This window comes from Saccopteryx bilineata, chromosome 1, assembly GCF_036850765.1.
Source record: "Saccopteryx bilineata isolate mSacBil1 chromosome 1, mSacBil1_pri_phased_curated, whole genome shotgun sequence".
NCBI classification, from domain to species: domain Eukaryota; kingdom Metazoa; phylum Chordata; class Mammalia; order Chiroptera; family Emballonuridae; genus Saccopteryx; species Saccopteryx bilineata.
The window spans coordinates 386,642,817-386,666,421 of NC_089490.1; the positions used below are offsets into that span (position 1 = coordinate 386,642,817).

The following is a 23,605-nucleotide window of genomic DNA, read 5'->3' on the forward strand; positions in this document are numbered from 1 at the left end:
GCGGGAGAGGATCGGGAAGCATCAACTTGTAGTAGTTGCTTCTGGTATTTGCCTTGACCCGGCAGGCTCGGAGTTTCATTCAACCAGCAACCTCAATGTCCTCAGTCAACACTTTATCCACTGTGCCACCACAGGTCCAGTGGATTCTTCATTTTCATCAAACTCTTTAGGAGATTATGATGCCATTGGGTCACAGATCATTCTAAGAAATGCTCTTCCTCCAGCTTCTGTTCCAGCCTTCTCTTTTTACCCTTTACATATACCTGGGCAATCCCATTCTTTCTCAGGACTTACGTTACCATAGATACGCTGAAAATATCCACATTTCTTTTTATAATTCAGATTTCTTTCTCCAGCGTTGTAGATTCAATACCTCTATATTTTAATTCCATGTGAATGTCCCCTTGACACTTCAAGTTTCAAATGACCAAATCTAAACTCATTCTACTCCTACACCTGTGTCATGCACTATTTTCCTAATTTAATGGAAGACACCATCATGTACCATCCACATATCTGTCCACATCATAAGTCTAGTTGTCTTTAACTTCTCCCTCTCCCTCACTCCTTACAGACATCTTTCAATTTCACTTTCTAATTACTTCTTCCCAAAGCCATTATCATCACTGTAATTACAAAAGTAAAGCATGGGATTGTAAAAAAAAAAAAAAATCTAACATTTTGGAAGTATTTAAAGTAATAAAGTGAAGTCCTTCCACCTCTACCCATTCTCTCTCACTCCCCAAGGAAACTGCCTTCAACAGTTTGCTACCTCTCCCAGGATATGGTCCGAATTCTTTTCCCTGCCTTATGATCGGACCTTCCTCTCTCTAGCTTTCTGTCTGCCTTATGATCGGACCTTCCTCTCTCTAGCTTTCTGTCTGCCTTATGATCGGACCTTCCTCTCTCTAGCTTTCTGTCTGCCTTATGATTGGACCCTTCCTCTCTCTAGCTTTCTGTCTGCCTTATGATCGGACCTTCCTCTCTCTAGCTTTCTGTCTGCCTTATGATCGTATCTTCCTCTCTCTAGCTTTCTGTCTGCCTTATGATCGGACCTTCCTCTCTCTAGCTTTCTGTCTGCCTTATGATCGGACCTTCCTCTCTCTAGCTTTCTGTCTGCCTTATGATCGGACCCTTCCTCGCTCTAGCTTTCTGTCTGCCTTATGATTGGACCCTTCCTCTTTCTAGCTTTCTGTCTGCCCATCCCTGAGTGCCCTACCCTCACCCCAGAATAGACACACAGACACACTTAGCCATACACAACTTTTGTCAATGTCCCCAAATATGTTCTGTTCTCGCTTGCTTCTGGGCCTTTGCACATGTTCTTCCCCCGAGATGTCCCCACCTGGCTGACTTATACTTTTCATAATTAAACATCACTTTCTCGGGGAAGCTTCTGTAACCCCCAGATTGGAATAAGCTCTTCTTTCTATGCGCTTTCAGAGCACCCTGTCTCCCCTTAGGAAAGCACTGACATACCGTGCTGTGTCTGTCTCAGAGCACCCTGTCCTCCCTTAGGAAAGTACTGACATACCGTGCTGTGTCTGTCTCAGAGCACCCTGTCCTCCCTTAGGAAAGCACTGACATACTGTGCTGTGTCTGTCTCAGAGCACCCTGTCCCCCTTAGGAAAGCACTGACATACCGTGCTGTGTGTGTCTCAGAGCACCCTGTCCCCCTTAGGAAAGCACTGACATACCGTGCTGTGTCTGTCTCAGAGCACCCTGTCCCCCTTAGGAAAGCACTGACATACCGTGCTGTGTCTGTCTCAGAGCACCCCGTCCTCCCTTAGGAAAGCACTGACATACCGTGCTGTGTGTGTCTCAGAGCACCCCGTCCTCCCTTAGGAAAGCACTGACATACCGTGCTGTGTGTGTCTCAGAGCACCCCGTCCTCCCTTAGGAAAGCACTGACATACCGTGCTGTGTGTGTCTCAGAGCACCCCGTCCCCCCTTAGGAAAGCACTGACATACCGTGCTGTGTGTGTCTCAGAGCACCCCGTCCTCCCTTAGGAAAGCACTGACATACCGTGCTGTGTGTGTCTCAGAGCACCCCGTCCTCCCTTAGGAAAGCACTGACATACCGTGCTGTGTCTGTCTCAGAGCACCCCGTCCCCCCTTAGGAAAGCACTGACATACCGTGCTGTGTCTGTCTCAGAGCACCCTGTCCCCCTTAGGAAAGCACTGACATACCGTGCTGTGTCTGTCTCAGAGCTCCCCGTCCTCCCTTAGGAAAGCACTGACATACCGTGCTGTGTGTGTCTCAGAGCCCCCTGTCCTCCCTTAGGAAAGCACTGACATACCGTGCTGTGTGTGTCTCAGAGCACCCCTGTCCTCCCTTAGGAAAGCACTGACATACCGTGCTGTGTGTGTCTCAGAGCACCCCGTCCTCCCTTAGGAAAGCACTGACATACCGTGCTGTGTCTGTCTCAGAGCCCCCTGTCCTCCCTTAGGAAAGCACTGACATACCGTGCTGTGTCTGTCTCAGAGCTCCGTCCTCCCTTAGGAAAGCACTGACATACCGTGCTGTGTGTGTCTCAGAGCACCCCGTCCTCCCTTAGGAAAGCACTGACATACCGTGCTGTGTCTGTCTCAGAGCACCCTGTCTCCCCTTAGGAAAGCACTGACATACCGTGCTGTGTCTGTCTCAGAGCACCCCGTCCTCCCTTAGGAAAGCACTGACATACCGTGCTGTGTGTGTCTCAGAGCTCCGTCCTCCCTTAGGAAAGCACTGACATACCGTGCTGTGTGTGTCTCAGAGCACCCCGTCCTCCCTTAGGAAAGCACTGACATACCGTGCTGTGTGTGTCTCAGAGCACCCTGTCTCCCTTAGGAAAGCACTGACATACCGTGCTGTGTCTGTCTCAGAGCTCCGTCCCCCCTTAGGAAAGCACTGACATACCGTGCTGTGTGTGTCTCAGAGCACCCTGTCCCCCCTTAGGAAAGCACTGACATACCGTGCTGTGTGTGTCTCAGAGCACCCCGTCCTCCCTTAGGAAAGCACTGACATACCGTGCTGTGTCTGTCTCAGAGCACCCTGTCCTCCCTTAGGAAAGCACTGACATACCGTGCTGTGTGTGTCTCAGAGCACCCCGTCCTCCCTTAGGAAAGCACTGACATACCGTGCTGTGTCTGTCTCAGAGCACCCTGTCCTCCCTTAGGAAAGCACTGACATACCGTGCTGTGTCTGTCTCAGAGCTCCGTCCCCCCTTAGGAAAGCACTGACATACCGTGCTGTGTGTGTCTCAGAGCACCCTGTCCTCCCTTAGGAAAGCACTGACATACCGTGCTGTGTCTGTCTCAGAGCACCCCGTCCTCCCTTAGGAAAGCACTGACATACCGTGCTGTGTCTGTCTCAGAGCACCCTGTCCTCCCTTAGGAAAGCACTGACATACCGTGCTGTGTGTGTCTCAGAGCACCCTGTCCTCCCTTAGGAAAGCACTGACATACCGTGCTGTGTGTGTCTCAGAGCACCCTGTCCTCCCTTAGGAAAGCACTGACATACCGTGCTGTGTCTGTCTCAGAGCACCCTGTCCTCCCTTAGGAAAGCACTGACATACCGTGCTGTGTGTGTCTCAGAGCTCCCCGTCCTCCCTTAGGAAAGCACTGACATACCGTGCTGTGTCTGTCTCAGAGCACCCCGTCCTCCCTTAGGAAAGCACTGACATACCGTGCTGTGTCTGTCTCAGAGCACCCCGTCCCCCCTTAGGAAAGCACTGACATACCGTGCTGTGTCTGTCTCAGAGCTCTGTCCTCCCTTAGGAAAGCACTGACATACCGTGCTGTGTGTGTCTCAGAGCACCCCGTCCTCCCTTAGGAAAGCACTGACATACCGTGCTGTGTCTGTCTCAGAGCTCTGTCCTCCCTTAGGAAAGCACTGACATACCGTGCTGTGTCTGTCTCAGAGCTCCCCGTCCTCCCTTAGGAAAGCACTGACATACCGTGCTGTGTGTGTCTCAGAGCACCCCGTCCTCCCTTAGGAAAGCACTGACATACCGTGCTGTGTGTGTCTCAGAGCTCCGTCCCCCCTTAGGAAAGCACTGACATACCGTGCTGTGTGTGTCTCAGAGCACCCCGTCCTCCCTTAGGAAAGCACTGACATACCGTGCTGTGTCTGTCTCAGAGCACCCTGTCCCCCCTTAGGAAAGCACTGACATACCGTGCTGTGTGTGTCTCAGAGCTCCGTCCCCCCTTAGGAAAGCACTGACATACCGTGCTGTGTCTGTCTCAGAGCTCCGTCCCCCCTTAGGAAAGCACTGACATACCGTGCTGTGTGTGTCTCAGAGCACCCTGTCCCCCTTAGGAAAGCACTGACATACCGTGCTGTGTGTGTCTCAGAGCACCCTGTCCCCCTTAGGAAAGCACTGACATACCGTGCTGTGTGTGTCTCAGAGCACCCCGTCCTCCCTTAGGAAAGCACTGACATACCGTGCTGTGTCTGTCTCAGAGCACCCCGTCCCCCCTTAGGAAAGCACTGACATACCGTGCTGTGTGTGTCTCAGAGCACCCTGTCCCCCCTTAGGAAAGCACTGACATACCGTGCTGTGTCTGTCTCAGAGCTCCCTGTCCCCCTTAGGAAAGCACTGACATACTGTGCTGTGTGTTTCCTCATGTAACAGCCCCGTTAGACTACTGCTGCTCTATGAGGGGGTGGCCGTGTCCATATTCTCTGCCTCATCTCACACTGCTTAGTCACATAGGTACAGCAGTGTCTGTTGAATGAATGATGTAAGGAAATGAGAGAAGAGTTCCTGCCTTTTAGGAATTTCCCATTATCTGAATGAAGTCTTCCCACACTTGTTAATGTAATCGTCATCTGCAGACCAGCCTAAAGGAAACCTCAGGCTTCCAGAACTCCGCGCTCAGGCCTTGGAAAAGTGCTGTGATAAGGCTGTGTGTGCAAGGGAGGTCATCCACTTTGTCACTGATGTAATATCCAAAAAGTCACCTTTATTGCTCAGACATCAAAAAATGTGGAGAAGCAACAAGACAAGAATAGAGTGACGAAGAAAAACGGGAAAAGAACCGGAAGGGATGGCAATGAGATGGCTGAGGAAGGCAGCTGCACTGAGGTGGAGGGATTAGGCCCGCCGTGGGCCCAGCAGCTGTTGCCCTGTAGAAGCACTGGGGGACGTGAGCAGAAGGCAGTCTGACGGTGAGGAAAGTGTCAGAAATTAGAACAGCTTTGCACTCCGCAGTGTGGGCAGCAGGGTGTGGACAGTACTTGCACCTGGGCTGTCCTCCACGGTGCAGAAGAGGGTAAATCCTCTGCTGGGCGGCTCTTTGTAGCCAAACTCCTCAAAGGAGCCATTTGTGTGCAGACTCTCTTCTCTGCCTTTGCATAGGTCTCTTTTAAACCCGCCCCAGTCAGTTCTTCACCCCCCACACCTATTGTCAGGATACCCAGAGCCTGTCTGTCATACCAGCAAATCCAGTGTTTAGTTCCTTAGTTTGAAGTCATCTTAGCAAGCCAGCGTTTGTCTTCATGCCTTATTGAACTGTTTCCTTACATGGCTTCCAGGACATACACACCTGGTTTTCCTCCTAAATCTCATTCTTTTCTGCTGAATTCCTCTTTTCTTCCTGAGTCTTAAGTACTGTTGTGCCCACCAGGTGATCTCATGCTATCTCATGGTATAAAATATATATTCTGAGAACTCCCAAATCATACCTGCAGTCTCTCCCTGAACTCCAGCTTCATATATCCAACTGCCTACTCAACATCTCCACTTAGCTGTTCAGTAGACACCACACCACATGTCTGTTTTGTTGTTGTTGTTGTTTTGACAGAGTCAGAGAGAGGGACAGATAGGGACAGACAGGAAGGGAGAGAGATGAGAAGCATCAGTTCTTCATTGCAGCTCTTTAGTTGTTCATTGATTGCTTTCTCACATATGCCTTAATCAGGGACCTACAGCAGAGTGAGTGACCCCTTGCTCAAGCCAGCGACCTTGGGCTTAAAGCCAGTGACCATGTGATTCCACGCTCAAGCCAGCAACCCTGTACCCAAGCTGATGAACCCAGGCTGAACCCAGCAACCTCAGGGTTTCGAACCTGTGTCCTCCATGTTCCAGCCCGATGCTCTACCCACTGCGCAACCAACTGGTGTCTGTTCACCTGTCACCTCTTTTCTGACCACGCTATCTAAAACATCATCTCCTTCCATCACTCTGTCTTCTTATTCTGCTTTGTTTTTCTTCATAGCATTTATTACTGGCTCTATATTTTAATATACATTTTATTGCTTTCCTTTTTATAATAACATAACCCAGGCCCTAAAACAGTGTTTGACATATGGTACCAACTCAGGAAATACTAGGTAAGAGGAGAAGAGAGTACTTGCACGTCTGTGCGCAATCACTTACACCTGCAATAGCTTTTGCGGATCGTTTCAGCCTACTGAAGGACCACCATTGAGTTAGCAGTCTGGAGGAGGGACAGCGAGTTTACTTTAAAGGGAAAAAAACCAGTTCTTTCATTCTCCCTGTTAGAAATGGAAGGTGTAGGCAACCTAAGACTTCTCTAAAAACATGGTGTCTCTGAGCCAGCAGTGTATGGTGCCTCAGGTAATCTGCTTTCCTGTTGGGCATTGGGATATATTGCCTCACCAGCATACCTTTCATGATATGCTCAAAGAACTCATATCTGAGGCTGTGGCATTATTAAATTAATTGCATATGTAAATTTAGGTAAGTCACTTAATATTCAGAAATGTTTTAATACAAATATGTACAAAAGAAGGATTTATTAAAAATCTGTAAGGTTGTAACAATTTTATAGAAGCCAAAGTATATATCATATTTGCTTTCAAGACACACTTGGGAGTTCACACTGGCAGATGGATCACGTTGTGCCTCCCATGGTTGTTTAGTCAGTAGTAACTACTTCACGAATCTAACTTTTGAAAAGAACTCGTTTATGCATTTTTACTAACATCTTACTTCAGCCCTCACTGGCACTCTGAGGCACTTGGTTACTTTATACTTAAAATCTGCTGACGGGCAAGAAGGAACCCAATGGTCAATCTTTCCCACCTTGAATGGGGAGCTGAGATGGGTAATTAATCTTTAGTACAACTCAAGGGGTTTGAGTGCTGCCAAAAGTGGCCAAATGGAGTCAAGAACGTTTTTTATTTGAGCAAGTATTTGTTGAGTGCTTTTTGTGTGTCCATTAACACTTGGCTGGCTTGGCTCACTCTTTCAACACATACTTGAATGATTTCTTTGTTGGGGACTTAGAATACAGCAGTGAGGGAGCTACAGCCCCTGCCTTCATAAAGTTTGCATTTTATATAGTCACACATGGCAGTGACTCTGATTTAGGATTTTAATAAAAAACTTTTATTGTAATAAAAACAACTTAACATATTTCATTGAACATTCTACCAAGTGTTTTCATATTATCTCTTTATTCTCATATAGACCCAGTAAAATATGGTTATTGATCTCTCTGTTGAGTAAAGGAATTTAGGCTGAGTGTGGTTAAATTCCTTGCCCAAGGTCATACAGGTAAGAAGTGGTAAATGTGACCTCAAGCCCAGATTTGATTCTAAACTGTTCTCTGCAGTGCTAAACATTGCTACTAACAAAACCAAAAATTCTGTAGTTTTATTTGTAAAAAAAATACCAAAATTAAAATTCTTTTGCAATTTTATCATTGAACTTAAAATTATAAAATTCACGGTCATTGTTCAAAAGTTTTTTTCAAGCTACATATTAATAGTATGTTATAAAATGAAAAGTGAGAGTTTTGTAACTACTCACAAACCTTCTTCCTGGAAGCGGTCACAGAATTAGTGTGCATTCTTTCAAAAAGTTCCTATGCATTTGTGAACACATATGTATAGATTTGGTTTAAACACACAGGTGGAGACATTTTGTCTCACAACTATCTTTTATTCACTTAATAGATTTAAACATCTGTTCATGTCAGAAATAAAAAGCTAACCCCTTTTACCTCAAAACTGAATAGTATTCAGTTGTATGGATAGTCTTTCGTTTATTCAACCAGTTCCCCAGTGAGAGACATTTAGATTGTTTCCAGGTTTTTACTGTCATAAACAGTGTTGCAGTGTGAACATGCTTATACATATATCTTTGTGTATATTGAGTATATCTATGTGTAATGAATTCCTTGAAATGGAATTTCCTGGTTCTAAGAATGCATTACGTTTAATTGCTATATTGTCCTAGATATTGCTATATTGTCCTCTTAAAGGATTGCATCAGGAGTGTTTGAAAATACCCAACAGTGTTTGAAATATGTAAAACCTTTGTTCATAATCCAATTCTAGTGAAAGACCACTTATTCCATCCGTTGCCCTTCACTAAAGTGTTGTGGCCATAAGTAGAAGTATAAACAAAAGGGAACTTTCAGTCTGGTTTTGTTGTCTACATAGAAAAATTAAACCCTTGTCACTAATGCTTATTTCACACTTTTCGGGATTACAGTAAAAGAAGTTAGTTAAGCTGAGTTTTTTTCCCCCACAATTGATACTACTAATGTTTTGATGAGTATGTACTCAAATAGAACTTTAGTCAATCGCATGCGGGTTTTTTTGTTTGTTTGTTTGGGTTTTTCTGTTTGTTTGTTTTTTCCTGCGGTTTTTTTTGTGGCAGAGACAGAGTCAGAGAGAGGGACAGATAGGGACAGACAGGAAGGGAGAGAGATGTGAAACATCAATTCTTTACTGTGACACCTTAGTTGTTAATTGATTGATTTCTCATATGTGCCTTGACCAGGGGGCTACAGCAGACTGAGTGACCCCTTGCTCGAGCCAGCAACCCTGGGCTCAAGCTGGTGAGCTTTGCTCAAACCCGATGAGCCCGCGCTCAAGCTGGCGACCTCGGGGTCTCAAACCTGGGTCCTCTGCATCCCAGTCTGACACTCTATCCACTGAGCCACCGCCTGGTCAGGCTGCATGTTTTTTAAAGCAGCAATTTCTGGCATGAATAGCAGGTAATTTCCTGGCTGTTGAGTTTGCCATCACCCAAATAATGATAAAGTTACTAAGATTCCATTTCTGGCACTTCTGTTTGTGTCCCTTTTCAATATTTGATTAACAGATCTGCCTCAGCTCGGACTACTGTGACAAAACCCCATCACCTGGGTGGGTTAAGCAATAGCAGTTGACTTTCTCACAGTTTTGAAAGCTGGAGGCCAAGATCAGCATGCTCAGACTCGGGGGAGACTCTCTGGACTGCAGGTCACAGCATTCCTGCTGTCTCGTGAAGGAAGGGAGAGAAAGAGATAGGAAGCTCTCTGCTGTCTCCCCTTATAAGGGCATTGTTCCCATCATGAGGGTCCCACCCTCATGGCCTCTTCTAAACCGAATTATGTCCCAAAGGTCCCTTATCCAGTTACCCTCACATTGGGGTTAGTGCTTCAAAATATGTATTTTAGGAAGACAGTTCGGTCTACAGCACCCATCTAAGAACTTCTAAGCTCTCTCCTGTTTTATTAATCACCATTATTATTTCTGGTATTTAGTGGGTGCTTTTATTAGTTTCCTAATTGCTGCTAAAAATCACTAATTTATTGGCTTAAAACAACACATTTATTATCTTACAGTGCTGTGAATTAGAAGTTCAACTCTTTTTTTTTCTTTTAATGTTTATTTTACTGATTTTAGAGAGGGGGAAAAGGGAGAGAGAGAGAGACAGGAACATCAATCCATTCCTGTACATGCCCTGATGGGGGATCAAACCAGCAACCTCTGTGCTTTGGAATGACATTCTAACCAGCTGAGCTATTCAGCCAGGGCAGAAGTCTAACTCTTATTTCACTAGGCTAAAATCAAGGGGAGAGCAGCACTCTAGATCTTTCTGGAGGTTCTAGAGGATCGTCCACGTCCTTGCCTTTTCTAGATGCCACCACATTTCTTGCCTCTTGACCCCTCTTTATTGCATCTCCAAAGCTACAATGTTGCATCTTCCTGACCATTTTTCCTTAATCACATCTTTCTCTTTGACTTCCCTATTCTTTTTTTAAATTATTTTAAATTGATTTTAGAGAGAATGGAAGGGAGAGACAGAGACATTGGTTTGCTGTTTCACCCATCTGTGCGTTCACTGGTTGATTCTTTTATGTGCCCTGACCGGGGATCAAACCCACAACTTCGGCATACGGGGTAATGGTCTAACCAACTGAGCTAACCAGCCAGTGCTGACTTCCCTATTCCACTGTTGTTGTTATTGAGCTGACTGCTTTTATTTATTTTTAAATGTTTTTTAATTTTTAAAATTATAGTTGATACAGCTATTCCACTTTTTAAGGACCCTTGTGATTCATTGGGCTCATCTAGATAATCCAGATAGTACTCTATTTTAATTAAAGTAATCTGAATATTGACCTTAACTCCAGGTCTTAAAACTCCTTCAGTTACCTTAATTCCCTTTTGCCATGTAACTGAACATATTTAGAGGTTCTGGGGATTAGGACATGGACATATTCATTAAACCATTCTGAGTTGAATAAACATTTGCTGCTGGAATGAGAGTCCCCTTTGAGTTACATGTCAATTCTGTTTAGCTACATTGTTTCTGTATATGTTTACATGAATATCATAAGTATTCAAGTGATATACATCCATGGCTCTTGTGTCTTCATCCAGTGTTTCACTCTCTTTCCTTGTAAAATTGTAAACTGCCTACTTTATTCATTATGTTATTTGTATAGTTCTTGGTTACATAAATCAGAAAGTGTAGACTAATAGCGCTTATATTAGAAGTTGTTCATGTCAGAAATGAAAATTAACTTGATTGTCAGTTAGGAAAATGTTGATTGTTTGACATGAATATTCTCACAAAATCAGCAGCACTACCTATCCAAGTCCAGATTATAGCTATATAAAATCCTTCAGATACCTAGATTATTTTATGTGACTTCAAGCATGTACAACTGTGTCTTCCTGGAATTTTGAAAATAGAAAGGTAAAATCTGCCTGACCTGTGGTGGCGCAGTGGATAAAGCGTCAACCTGGAAACGCTGAGGTTGCCGGTTCAAAACTCTGAGCTTGCCTGGTCAAGGCACATAGGGGAGTTGATGCTTCCTGCTCCTCTCCCCTTCTCTCTCTCTCTCTCACTCTCTATCTCTCTCTCTTTCTCTCTCTCTCTTTCTCTCCTCTCTATAATGAATAAATAAAAAAATAAATAAAATAGAAAGGTAAAATCTAATTTAAGGTAAGACTTTTAAAAATAGTGATATAAGGTCATAAAAATTTCTGTGCTGGTCAGGATTCAGTATTTTTGTTCATTTAAGGCAGTGGTAGTCAACCTGGTCCGTACCGAACGCTTTCATGGTGGGTGTTAGCGGAGCAACCAAAGTATAAATAAAAAGATAGATTTAACTATAGTTAGTTGTTTTATAAAGATTTATTCTGCCAAACTTAGCGAAAATCCGACATAAAGTACTTGGTAAGTAATTATTATTATATGCTTTAACTTGCTGTAACTCTGCTTTATAAATTTTATAAAGTAAAGTGACTTCCCTACTTTATAAATCACCATTACTGTGGAACCGGTGGGCGGTTAGAAAATTTTACTACTAACAGAGATACAAAAGTGGGCGGTAGGTATAAGAAGGTTGACTACCCCTGATTTAAAGTTAATTTTTAGTGTTGATAACCTGGTGTCCTACAAAATTGATACCAGCTTTTAATTTTTCATTAAAATACTATACAAATACTCTAAGAGCAAAAAAGTGATCTTTAACAAAAGTTTTCCAAATCCCAATAGTTAATAATAAATAGCATTTTGTTGAGGTTTTTTGTTTGTTTATTTTTAGCAAGAGAGCAAGTGAGAGTGAGGAACAGACTGGAAGGGGGAGAGATGAGAAGCATCAATTCTTTGTTGCGGCACCTCAGCTGTTCATTGATTGCTTTTCAATATGTTCCTTGACCAGGGGCTCCAGCCGAGCCAGTGACTCCTTGCTCAAGCCAAGCACATTGAGCTCAAGCCAGTGACCTTGGGCCTCAAGCCAGCGATCATGGGGTCATGTCTGTGATCCCATACTCAAGCCAGTGACCTGGTGCCCAGGACCCAGGCTGACGCTCTATCCACTGCACCACCGTCTGCACGGTCAGGCATTTATTGATCTTACACAAGTAAATGTTTTTAGTAAAAGATCTGTTTATATTAAAGTTTTGACAAGTATAGGCAGGAGCCTGTGTACTTCCCTCTCAAGAGCTGAGGCTAGACTGGTGTTTTGTGAACTTGCACTTCTCTGGACCTGGAAGATGGTGCAGAGATTAAAGAGAGCTGCATGCAAAGTGGGACAGCACACTCTTCTGCCTCCCTTAGCCTGTCCCTCTAAAACTCATCTTCCCTCCCTCAGCCCATCCCTCTAAAACTCATCTTCCCTCCCTCAGCCCGTCTCTCTAAAACTCATCTTCCTTCCCTCAGCCCGTCCCTCTAAAACTCATCTTCCTTCCCTCAGCCTGTCCCTCTAAAACTCATCTTCCTTCCCTCAGCCCGTCCCTCTAAAACTCATCTTCTTCGTCGTCATATTAGCCTGATGGGGGCCACAGACAGGAGGGTTCCCTTGGCAATCATTTGAAAATGACAGCGAACTAGATTTAAAACCAGGATAGAAACCTGAGGAGAGGGAAGTAAGGAATGAGAAATACAGTGGATGCTGCCTTTTTGTGGCACTGTGCCTGGCCCCGCACCTGTGAGAGGAACTTTCTCCTCTGTGGATGTGTAAGGAAAAGCTACAGAATTGTTCCTCAGACCTCAGCTTACACTCGTCATTACAGTTTGTTTTGTTTTTTAAGATACATGTTGTATAGTGCTCTAAATATTTCTTTTAACAAGATGATCCACAAGTAACACTTTTAAAAAGGAAGAAATATTTTTATATATTTAAGTAAAATATGTTCCCTGAGGATAAAGTCAGAACACAAGAAGACAATAATTATTACCCTCCAAAGTCCCTGTGCTTGACACTTCAAAAGCCAAAATAATGTGAGAGTGTGAAGTAAGGAAAGGTTTGTTGACTAACAAGGCACCAACTGAGAAGATGGGAACTCTAGCAGTTCCTCATATCCATTTTAAGAAAGTGCAAGGTTCAGACTTCTTTTATGTGAAGGGAAGGGGAAATGGGAGGGGCTATTTTTGTAATAACTCAAGTCCCAAGCAGAATTCCTATGACTAGCTTGTCTAAAGCAGGAGCTGTCAGCCATGGGAATAACACAGGCTTGAACAAATGGAGTCAGAGAGACTAAGCATTTAGCTCTGTTTATAATCACCCAGAGTCCACCAACTAGAAATCACCATTCCTGAAATAGGATGTGTAAAATGTCAGATGGATTTAAAGAGAGACTATGAGAAAGATGTATTTTATAAGACACAAAAGAAGAAATACATATGGCCAACAAAGATATTAAAATGTATTTAGGCCCTGGCCGGTTGGCTGAGTGGTAGAGCATCGGCCAGGCGTGTGGATGTCCCAGGTTCGATCCCCAGCCAGGGCACACAAGAGAAGCACCCATCTGCTTCTCAACCCCTCACCTCTCCTTTCTCTCTATCTCTCTCTTCCCCTCTTGCAACCAAGGCTTCATTGGAGCAAAATTTGCCCGGGCACTGAGGATGGCTCCATGGCCTCCACCTCAGGTGCTAGAATGGCTCCTGTTGTGACAGAGCAACACCCCAGATGGGCAGAACATCACCCCCTAGTGGGCATGCCAGGTGGATCCCGGTTGAGTGCATGCGGGAGACTGTCTGCCTGCCTCCCTGCTTCTCACTTCAGAAAAATACAAAAAAAAATGTATTTACCCTTACTCCTAAATTCTGTTTCTTTTTTTATTATAAATTTTTATTAATTTTAATGGGTGACATCAATAAATCAGGGTACATTATGTTCATTGTAGTGCACTATCTTATGAGTACTTCTGCATTCCATCGTCCTTTGCTGCTGTTAATCTCCGTCCTCTTCCCCTTTTTTTTGGTTTTTGTTGTCACAGTTTAAATTTGGTTTTATTGTGTTCTTGGTGGAGCTTTTACTTGTGGTTTTGTTTTGTTTCGTTCTTTGTATCTGGTTGGAAACCCCCCTTTAGTATTTCCTGAAGTGGGGATTTTTTGATGATAAATTCCCTCATCTTTTCTGTATCTGTGAATGTTTTTATTTCTCCTTCGTATTTGACAGATAGCTTTGATGGGTATAGTATTCTTGGCTGGAAGTTCCTCTCTTTCAGAACTTTAAATATTGGAGTCCACTCTCTTCTAGCTTGTAGAGTTTCTGTCCAAGTGAAAGCAGCCCTTGCTCAGGTTAGTGAGGAAGGCGAGTGTTCCGTTCTCCATCTTATTTCCTAGATGGTTGATTATATATTTAGTCAATTCTTCACTCGATCATACCTTCGTGTTCAGTGTGTGGGACTTCCAGACGCTCCAAGGATAGATTTTTCTGTCACTGGTTGAAGAACTTGTTGAAATTTTGGGGAGAGGTATCGGGAGCACTCTTCACGGCGCCATTTCTCTGACATCCTTCAATTCTGTGTTTCTAAAAGTGTGTAGACACTCTGACTGTTGTTAGGAATTTAAGTTGATTCACTATTCCAGAGAAAAGCTAGCTGATAAAATGTGATACTTTTATTAGTTTAAATCTCTCATTCTGGTAGAATTTGGAAATTACAAGGTACTTTGGAAATCAGTAGGGTGAGGAAACATAAGCCCAGGAAGGAAAAGTGATTTGCTTAAGGTCATAGACCTGTCAAGGACTTATTTTTTCCTAATTGCTGGTGGCTTAGCCACTTTACCTCCTTGCCAATCATCAGTGAATGATAATGCTTTAGAGATGGAGTATCTAACAAATGTGACATCGGACAGCTTCATCAAACAATAATGTCATAAATGTCTAACATGTACCCAAAGCATATTAAGTACTGAGGGTTGAAACAGGAATGAAAGTCCTGTGGTGGCGCAGTGGATCAAGTGTCCACCTGGAATGCTGAGGTCACCCGTTCAAAACCCTGGGCTTGCCTGGTCAAGGCACATACAGGAAACAACTACTATGAGTGGTTGCTTCTGCTTCTTCCCCCTTTTCCTAGCTCTCTCTCCCTCTCTCTCTCTTTCTCTCCTCTTCTAAAAATCAATAAATAAAATATAGAAAAAAAGGAATGAAAACCATTTTTTGGAGAGACAGACATACAATAATTAAACAGTGTAATAATGCTGTTGATGCCAGTTCTGATGTGGTTCTATTGTGGTATCAAGAGAAAGGAATTTCAAACGACCCCCACTTGGAGAAGCTTAGATTGTAGTAAGATTTATGTCAGGTTGAGACAGAAGATTGCTCACAGGCATTCAATGTCTCATCTCCATCTGTCTTGCCAAGGAGAAAGTCCAGTCATGTCTTCATTAAGCCCAGTGCAAAAATCAAAGTCCAGATACTGTGCACCATGGTTTAGCACATATCAAACCTCAGTCTAGTCCAGGCATTATTCAAGGTGTGTACTTGGAAGACCATCTGGCTGCCAGCCCACACAGTATGGGAGCAAAAGTGGCTAGAGCCTTCCCAAGCAGGAAGGCAGAGAGAAGGGCAAAAGGGCTGGATCTCTGTTCAGCCTCTATTTATATTTGAGGCTGAAAAGGACTAGCTTTCCTTTAAGCCAACCAATTAGTTTCTTTTAAATGTTGCAGGTTTCTGTTGGCTCCTCCCACTAACTAATTGGATCCTTCCCCTAGGATAGACTGACTAGCCATCTGGCTTCCCCTGAACTCGCCCTAAAGTGGAAGCAAAGAAGCACCTCCCCCCAGCACCTGGACCAGCAGTGCCTTGGGCGGATTCATCCCCAAAAGGCTAGAAATTGAGGAGGGCTAAGGGAACAATGGACTAATTAGCCTGTGAATGATATAGCCTTTTAGAAATGAAACTAAATGGAATGCTGACACTTCTTACTGAAGCAGGCTTTCCAAGTTTTATAAAATCTGATGTCCAACTCCCTTTGCTCTCTTTCCGCATCAATATCTAGCTACCTGCCTCTGTTAACACTATTAAGGAAGTGTGTATAAAGTAATAAGGAAGCTGAAGAGAAGAATGGCCTCACAAAAGAAATGTCATTAGAGCAAAGTCATTTGGCCTTCCCCAAAAGCATCAGGATAGAAATGAATTCCAAGTAGATGAATCAGCATGTGCAAAGGCACTGGGGCTTAAAGAGCCATGATATGAAGATACCCCAGGCAGAGGGCCTAAAGAAAATTAGGAAGAGAACCTTAAGACATACCCTCAAAGATTTTCTGTATTGAAAATTTATTGGAACATCTGGACACATTCTAAGTACTACAGTTTGATCAAGGGATCAAACAGTGTATCCAAGATAGGTTTTTCTCTGCATTTCTCTCTTTTTTTTTTTTTTTAAATTCTTTTTTATTTTTTTTATTTATTCATCCTAGAGAGGAGAGAGAAAGGGAGAGAGGGAGAGAGAGAGGTGAGAGAGACAGAGAGAGAACGTGGGGAGGAGCTGGAAGCATCAACCCCCACATGTGCCCCGACCAGGCAAGCCCAGGGTCTCGAACCAGCGACCTCAGCATTTCCAGGTCGACGCTTCATCCACTGCGCCACCACAGGTCAGGCTCTCTCTTTTTTTAAAGGACTTTTTTTATTGATTCTGCAGAAAGAGGAATCAGGGAGCTAGAAGCATCAACTCATAGTTACTTCAACTTTAGTTGTTTATTGGTTGCTTGTCCTATGTGGCTTGACCACAGGCGGTCGAACCTGCGACCTCAGTGTTCCAGGTAGACACTCTGTCCTCTGTGCAACCAGAGGCCAGGCTGCGTTTCTCTGCTTCTTTAACCCCATTCTCAGGCCCCCTCTGGTTAAAGGTTGGATTATCCCCCAAAGCTCAAACAAATGTTCTGGATTAGAGATTTTTTTAATTTTTTTTATTATTATTTTTTTTACAGAGACAGAGAGAGAGTCAGAGAGAGGGATAGACAGGGACAGACAGACAGGAACAGAGAGAGATGAGAAGCATCAATCATCAGTTTTCAGTTGTGACACCTTAGTTGTTCATTGATTGCTTTCTCATATGTGCCTTGACCACGGGCCTTCAGCAGACCAAGTCACCCCTTGCTCGAGCCAGCGACCTTGGGTCCAAGCTGGTGAGCTTTTGCTCAAACCAGATGAGCCCATGCTCAAGCTAGCAACCTCGGGGTCTTGAACCTGGGTCCTTCCGCATCCCAATCCGACGCTCTATCCACTGCGCCACTGCCTGGTGAGGCAAGAGGAATTATTTTTAAATGAGTGTGGCATGTTAAGATTTTATTTACCAGTTTCAAACTGCTGTTCGGAAAAGATTAACTTCCCCAAATGAGTATAATGTTGCTTTCATATACTCATTTGAATACCATTTTTTAAAAATAGTGGGTAAAAATGTTCATATATGAAGGATAAGTTGCATATGAGGGATGGAATTCATGTTACAATAGAAATGTTCAATTTTCTGTCATAAAAGACCAATACAAAGTGATTGATTAAAACTTGCTTTTGTAGAACTCAAATATGTTTATACCCTTAGGTTGATATTATTTTTAAGTTTAAAATGTTCACCTTTTATCTAATTTGGCAGTGGAGTAATTACCCTCATACAGTGATATTTCTATCCTTTGCTGTTGAATATACTAAATTCACAGAGATAGGACTCTCAATCAGAGATGTAGATGTTAGTGCTATTTTGGTTGGAGAACAGCAGATGAAATATATAAAAATGAACTTGGTTTGAATAAGATATTTACTGCTGTTATATATAATTGGATATATGTACTTATAAAATTGAATTGCCTTAGGTGTTTTTTTTTTTTTATTAAAACAAATTGCTACAGTAACAGTGAAACTTTATTTACCTGGAACTCTTAGAAAATGAATCATTTTGGATAATAGAATTCCAGAGAGTGAATTTCCAAATACTTGGTCAGTCTTTCCCTGTAGTTTGAATTTTGCTCTAAAATATATTTCACACTGCCTCCCCTGCTTAAGTGAAGAAATTGAAAATAATGTCATTGTTTCTTAATGGTTCTGGTCATTACAAGCACTATTTTCTGTGCCTTGCAGTAATGGAAGTTTGTAGGATTGTTTGTCCCTTGTGAAAAAGCCGGGAAGTGCTTTGAGATTATGTGTACGCATTATGGTCTTTTTTTAAAATTAAATTTATTGAGGTGACATTGGTTAATAAGATCACACAGGTTTCAAGTGTACATTTCTGTGATACATCATCTGTCTACTGCACTGTGTGCTCACCACTCAAAGTCAGGTCATCTTCCGTCACCTCTAATTCCTGTCACTCTTTGCTCCTGGGCTTACAGCCACGTCTTCTAAATGCTAACGATTTTGAAGGCATATTACCATTCCTTCTTAGGATGTACATAAAAAAGGAGTGACTAGGTTCCAAATATTGACTCATAGTGGGTCTGATTCACAGAGTCTTAATAAACCTTTATTGGCTGAGTGGATGTGTGGTATTTGTAATCTTCTAAGGAAGAGGAGCGGTGTGTGGAAGGAGAGAAATTCAAGCTGATTGACATTTGCCAAGGATGTGTTAAAATGCAAGAACTTGAAGATATCTCAATAAAAATGTATGTCAGACCTGACCAGGTGGTGGTGCAGTGAATAGAGAATTGGACTGGGATACGGAGGACCCAGGTTTGAAACCCTGAGGTCGCTGGCTTGAGTGCGAGCTCATCGGGTTTGAGCAAGGCTCACCAGCTTGAGCACGGGGTCACTGGCTTGAGCGTAGGATCGTAAACATGACCCCATGGCCTCTGGCTTGAGCTCAAAGGTCACTGGCTTGAAGCCCAAGGTCACTGGCTCAAAGCCCAAGTTTGCTGTCTTGAGCAAGGGGTCACTCACTCTGTTTTAGCCCCACCCCCCTGAAGGCACATATGAAAAAGTAATCACTGAACAACTAAGTGCCGCAACGAAGAATGGATGCTTCTCATCTTTCTCCCGTCCTTTCTGTTCCTATCTGTCCCTCTTTCTGACTCTCTCTCTATCTCTGTCAAAAAAAAAAAAAAATGTATGTCAGGCTATATAAATCATTTGCTGCCATCTCTTATCTGGAGAAGATTTGTGCCATTTGCTGCCCTGTTAAAAGAGAAATGCCCCTGTGAGTAGACTCCCTTCCTCTGTAATCACTTTATACCTCCTCTCGCTGCTGTATCTTTGTTGAACTAAAAGCTTCAAGGAAATGAAAAGTATTTCCTCATATTTGAATGTTGGCCCAACCCATGTTATTCAAATATGGTAAATCCTGGTTATATAGTATCTTTTTTATCCAAAATTAAGATTATACTTTAAGTATTTCTCATATAAACCTTCATTTGTTTCATTCTTTCATTCCTCTTAGAATTCTGCACATATCAAGTTATCAGACTGGTTAGGTATTTTGCAGTGGGAATGTCATGCTCCCACTTTCATTCCTCCTTCCCTAATTTTTTTTCCTAAAATCCTTATTGAAAAATACTTACATAAAGTTATGTACTAAATCGCTCAACTACCTCTTGAGAAATGGACAGAGTTGCAAAGTCAGCAGGCTTCCGTTGGCTTATGTAAAACTCTTTTGTGCTCTGGCTGTAGCTTTTACATTTTCTACTGTAAAAATTTTGGTGTGCTATAATATATCAAATAATATATCATATTATAAAAAAGATTGATGGGCCTTGGCTTGAAATTGGTCCATATTCAATTTATGGTAGTAGCTTTCCCTGCCTCACCCACATATGCCTATTGGGACGATGCTCAACTACTATTGAAAAGAGGGAAAATTTTCCACCTTTTGCTGATAGGCCTTTGCTAGGTTTGATTGACAGAGTTTTACAGCTCAGGTGGCCATGCATAGGCCTTGCTGTTCATATGTTAGTGCTTTTTAAATTCAGAATTCAGTTTTAATGTAAATTCCCATAGAGTGGGAAGGCCAGGGAGCAGTGAAGGAATCTCATCTTAAAAGCAAGATGATAGGAGATAGTAATTATAGAACTAGGTAATGATAATTATGTAGGTCAGATCATTGCAATGAAAGTGTGATTGGAGGTACTCAGAATTAACATCTCTTTTCCTCTGGAACCTCCAAGATGGTAGAATGAGCAGAGGCAGGTAAGTTTTATCTGTAGTCACTGAGCATTGTCCAGTTATCATGTATATTATTAAAACCACTTTATTTCACGTTCTTACTCCCTCTTTACAAAATAATTTTTTAATAGGCTCTCATATTCACCAGGGTTTAAGCAAGGCTGTCTTCTATGCGTAAAAGGTGAGCTCAAAACTCAATTAGTTGAGCTGATATCAATTTCTTAGAGGTTACAAAAAGTGTTTCTTCTTAAAGTGGAACTTTGACCATCTGACACTACGAGATAGAGGGAACTTCATCTTATCCCTTAGGTACCAAGGTCAGTATCTTAGATTTTTCTGAAATGCCAGAAGCTATGTGTGTATGTGTGTGAATTGTTTCTCCTTATTATAAATGTGTTATGCGTACATTACCAATAATTTTAAAATATACAAGTGTATAAAGTAAAAGCATAAATGTACCTCTCCTTTATCCCACTCCTCTAAAGACACCACTGTAAACTGACTTAGCTTTGTGCCTACACAGACATGTAAATACATTTATATATATCGTTAAAAATATACACATAGATTTTTAAAAGCTCATAGTATACTTACTATTCTTTATTGCTTTTAGTTCATTATACATTGTGAACATCTTTGCGTGAGAATAGATCTAGCTTTCTATATCCCATTTCATTGGGTGTTGGATTTCCCTATTCCCTTATTGATTAACTTAGGTTGTTTCTATTTTTTTTTTCTCAGCTAAAAGCCTTATAATGAGCATCCTTGTATATATCTGCCTACCTGTTTATGAATAACTGTACAATAGCTTCCCAGAGTTTATAGTTCCAGGTGAAAGGATCTGCACTTTTAACATTTTGATACATATTGTCCAAGAACGCTCCAAATAAGAATAAATTTATAAGCCTCCTATCAGCATATGAGAGTAATTTTTTCTACATCTTCAACAACATAATTGCTTGTTTATGATCCAGGGAACATGAGTCATAACTAACAAATCTTAAGGTTATTTATATTATCTTTCATTTATGGCTTCCATAAATAGCTTTCAAAAACTGATCCTGCCTTATTGGTGGTGGCGCATTGAATACAGTGTCAACCTGGGACACTGAGGACCCGGATTCAAAACCCAAGGTCACTGGCTGGAGCGTGGGATCATAGACATGACCCCATGGTCGCTGGCTTAAGGCCCAAGGTTGTTGGCTTGAGCCTAAGGTCACTGGCTTAAGCAAGGGGTCACAACTTTGGCTGGAGTGCCCCCCACTCAAGGCATGTATGAGAAGCAATCACTGAACAACTCAAGTGCCACAACTAAAAGTTGATGCTTCTTATTTCCCTCCCTTCCTGTCTGTCTCTCTCAGTCTCTCTCTTGCTAGGAAAAAAAGAGGTCCTTTTAGCATTTTCCTTTTATTGCTTCCAACTCTGTTAAGATATGGAATCTGTTTAGTGCTATCAAAATAAGACAGTCCCTGCCTGGCCTGGCCTGGCCTGTGGTGGCGCAGTGGATAAAGCGTCACCATGGAATGCTGAGGTCGCTGGTTTGAAACCCAGGGCTTGCTCAGGCAAGGCACATGCGAGAAGCAACTACTATGAGTTGATACTTCTTGCTCCCCCACCTTTCTCCCTCTCCTCTTTCTAAAATCAGTAAATACTTTTTTAAAAAAAAGACAATCCCTCTTTATTATTACAGGTGTGAAACATCTTTTAAGGAATTTATCATTTGTTGCCAAATACTTCTCTCATTAAATATTTCTACATAAGCAGTCAAGTCAGAATATTCACTTCACCTGACCAGGCGGTGGCGCAGTGGATAGAGCGTTGGACTGGGATGCGGAAGACCCAGGTTCGAGACCCCGAGGTCACCAGCTTGAACCCAAGGTCGCTGGCTCCAGCAAGGGGTTACTCGGTCTGCTGAAGGCCCGCAGTCAAGGCACATATGAGAAAGCAATCAATGAACAACTAAGGTGTTGCAATGTGCAATGAAAAACTAATGATTGATGCTTCTCATCTCTCTCCGTTCCTGTCTGTCTGTCCCTGTCTATCCCTCTCTCTGACTCACTCTCTGTCTCTGTAAAAAAAAAATACATTAAAAAAAAAAAAAAGAATATTCACTTCAAAAGCTTGCTCTTTCAGGTTGGAGTTCAAGGGAGAGCTGTTGAACCTATTGTTCTCTTTGCTGAACTTTATATGTGGTCACTTTTGAAATACCCTTAAGTTCTACTGAGCACCTAATACTGATTATAATAGGGACTGAACAATAATTTAGAGTGTATTCAAAGAAACTTTATTAATCCAAACAAATGTTAAATCTAAGCTTTATTTATTTATTGCTTGCTTGCTTACAGGTGGATTCACCAATGAACTTGAAGCATCCCCACGACTTAGTCATATTAATGAGGCAAGAAACAACAGTTAACTACCTCAAAGAACTGGAGGTGAGGCAACTGGGCATGTGATGTGCAGCTGAAACTTGTTGCATCTCTGGAGTTATTGTATTCAAAGCAACAGAGCAGCAGCCTCAGATGGGCAGAGCATTGCCCCATAGGGGGCTTGCTGGGTGGATCCCAGTCAGGCGCATGCGGGAATCTGTCTCTGCCTTCCTGCCTCTCGTCTACTAAAAACTTTTTAAAAAAAGTTACAGTATAAACAGTCCAATTTTTTTTTTTTTTTTTTTTAGATTTTATTTATTCATTATAGAGAGGAGAGAGAGAGAGAAGGGGGAGGAGCAGGAAGCATCAACTCCCATATGCGCCTTGACCAGGCAAGCCCAGGGTTTCGAACCGGCAACCTCAGTGTTTCCAGGTTGACGCTTTATCTACTGCGCCACCACAGGTCAGGCATAAACAGTCCAAATTTTAAGGGAACTATAAGTTGTAGAAAATCTAAGCCAATTTACAAGATGAGATTTAGGAAATTATTCAGCATAGTAAGTTGAATTAGTCTTGAGAACTAGGAGGAATCATGATAATCATTCTCATTTTCAAGGCATGGAAACAATTAGAGCCAAAGACAGAGTGAATTGCCTGATTTCACGCAGCAAGTCATGACAGGACAAGAGGCAAACACCGTATGTCTCGGCTTAAAAGCTGACATACCTGTCGAGTCAGGTAGCCATTCATTTTCTCGTGACATAAAAATCCCAGATTTCACTTATGTACATTCAAACTAGCACATCTATCAACAGAAATACTTATAATTATATATTTTTAAAACTTTTGTGAATGAAGAAGGAGGAGCTTTTAGCACATACTAACCAGCTCTGCATTGCTCGTGGTGCTTTTAGAACAACTCATCACTTTACATGGTCTCTACCAGTTTTATCACTTATAAATTTAGAAATGTTGGTTTTTATGAACACTAGGAATAAGACAATAGGCATGTTTATCTGGCTTCATGCTTGGAAACTTGATCTGTTTTTATTTAAGCACAGCATTCAAAAGATGCAGTTGTGCAGAAAATAGTTATTATTTTCGGACGCACAGGCACATTGCATATGTGTCATGCTAACGCAGGTTTTAGGGGGCAGTATGACATAATGTGAAGAGAAGGA

General features: G+C 42.5%; 1 protein-coding gene across 5 annotated transcripts in view; it reads left to right on the forward strand.

Moving 5' to 3' along the window:
• The window catches only part of TTC17 (tetratricopeptide repeat domain 17), a 115,884-nt gene that overhangs the window by 5,858 nt on the left and 86,421 nt on the right, over nucleotides 1–23,605 (forward strand). For 2 of the 5 annotated variants that reach the window (XM_066251316.1, XM_066251313.1), the window contains exon 2: nucleotides 22,401–22,490. The exons of 2 other annotated variants lie outside the window; for them this stretch is intronic. In XM_066251316.1, the coding sequence (XP_066107413.1) occupies nucleotides 22,401–22,490 (90 nt within the window). Of the gene's footprint in view, nucleotides 1–7,432; nucleotides 7,506–22,400; nucleotides 22,491–23,605 lie in introns of those variants that run through there. One more of the 5 variants, XM_066251317.1, reaches the window with a different exon arrangement.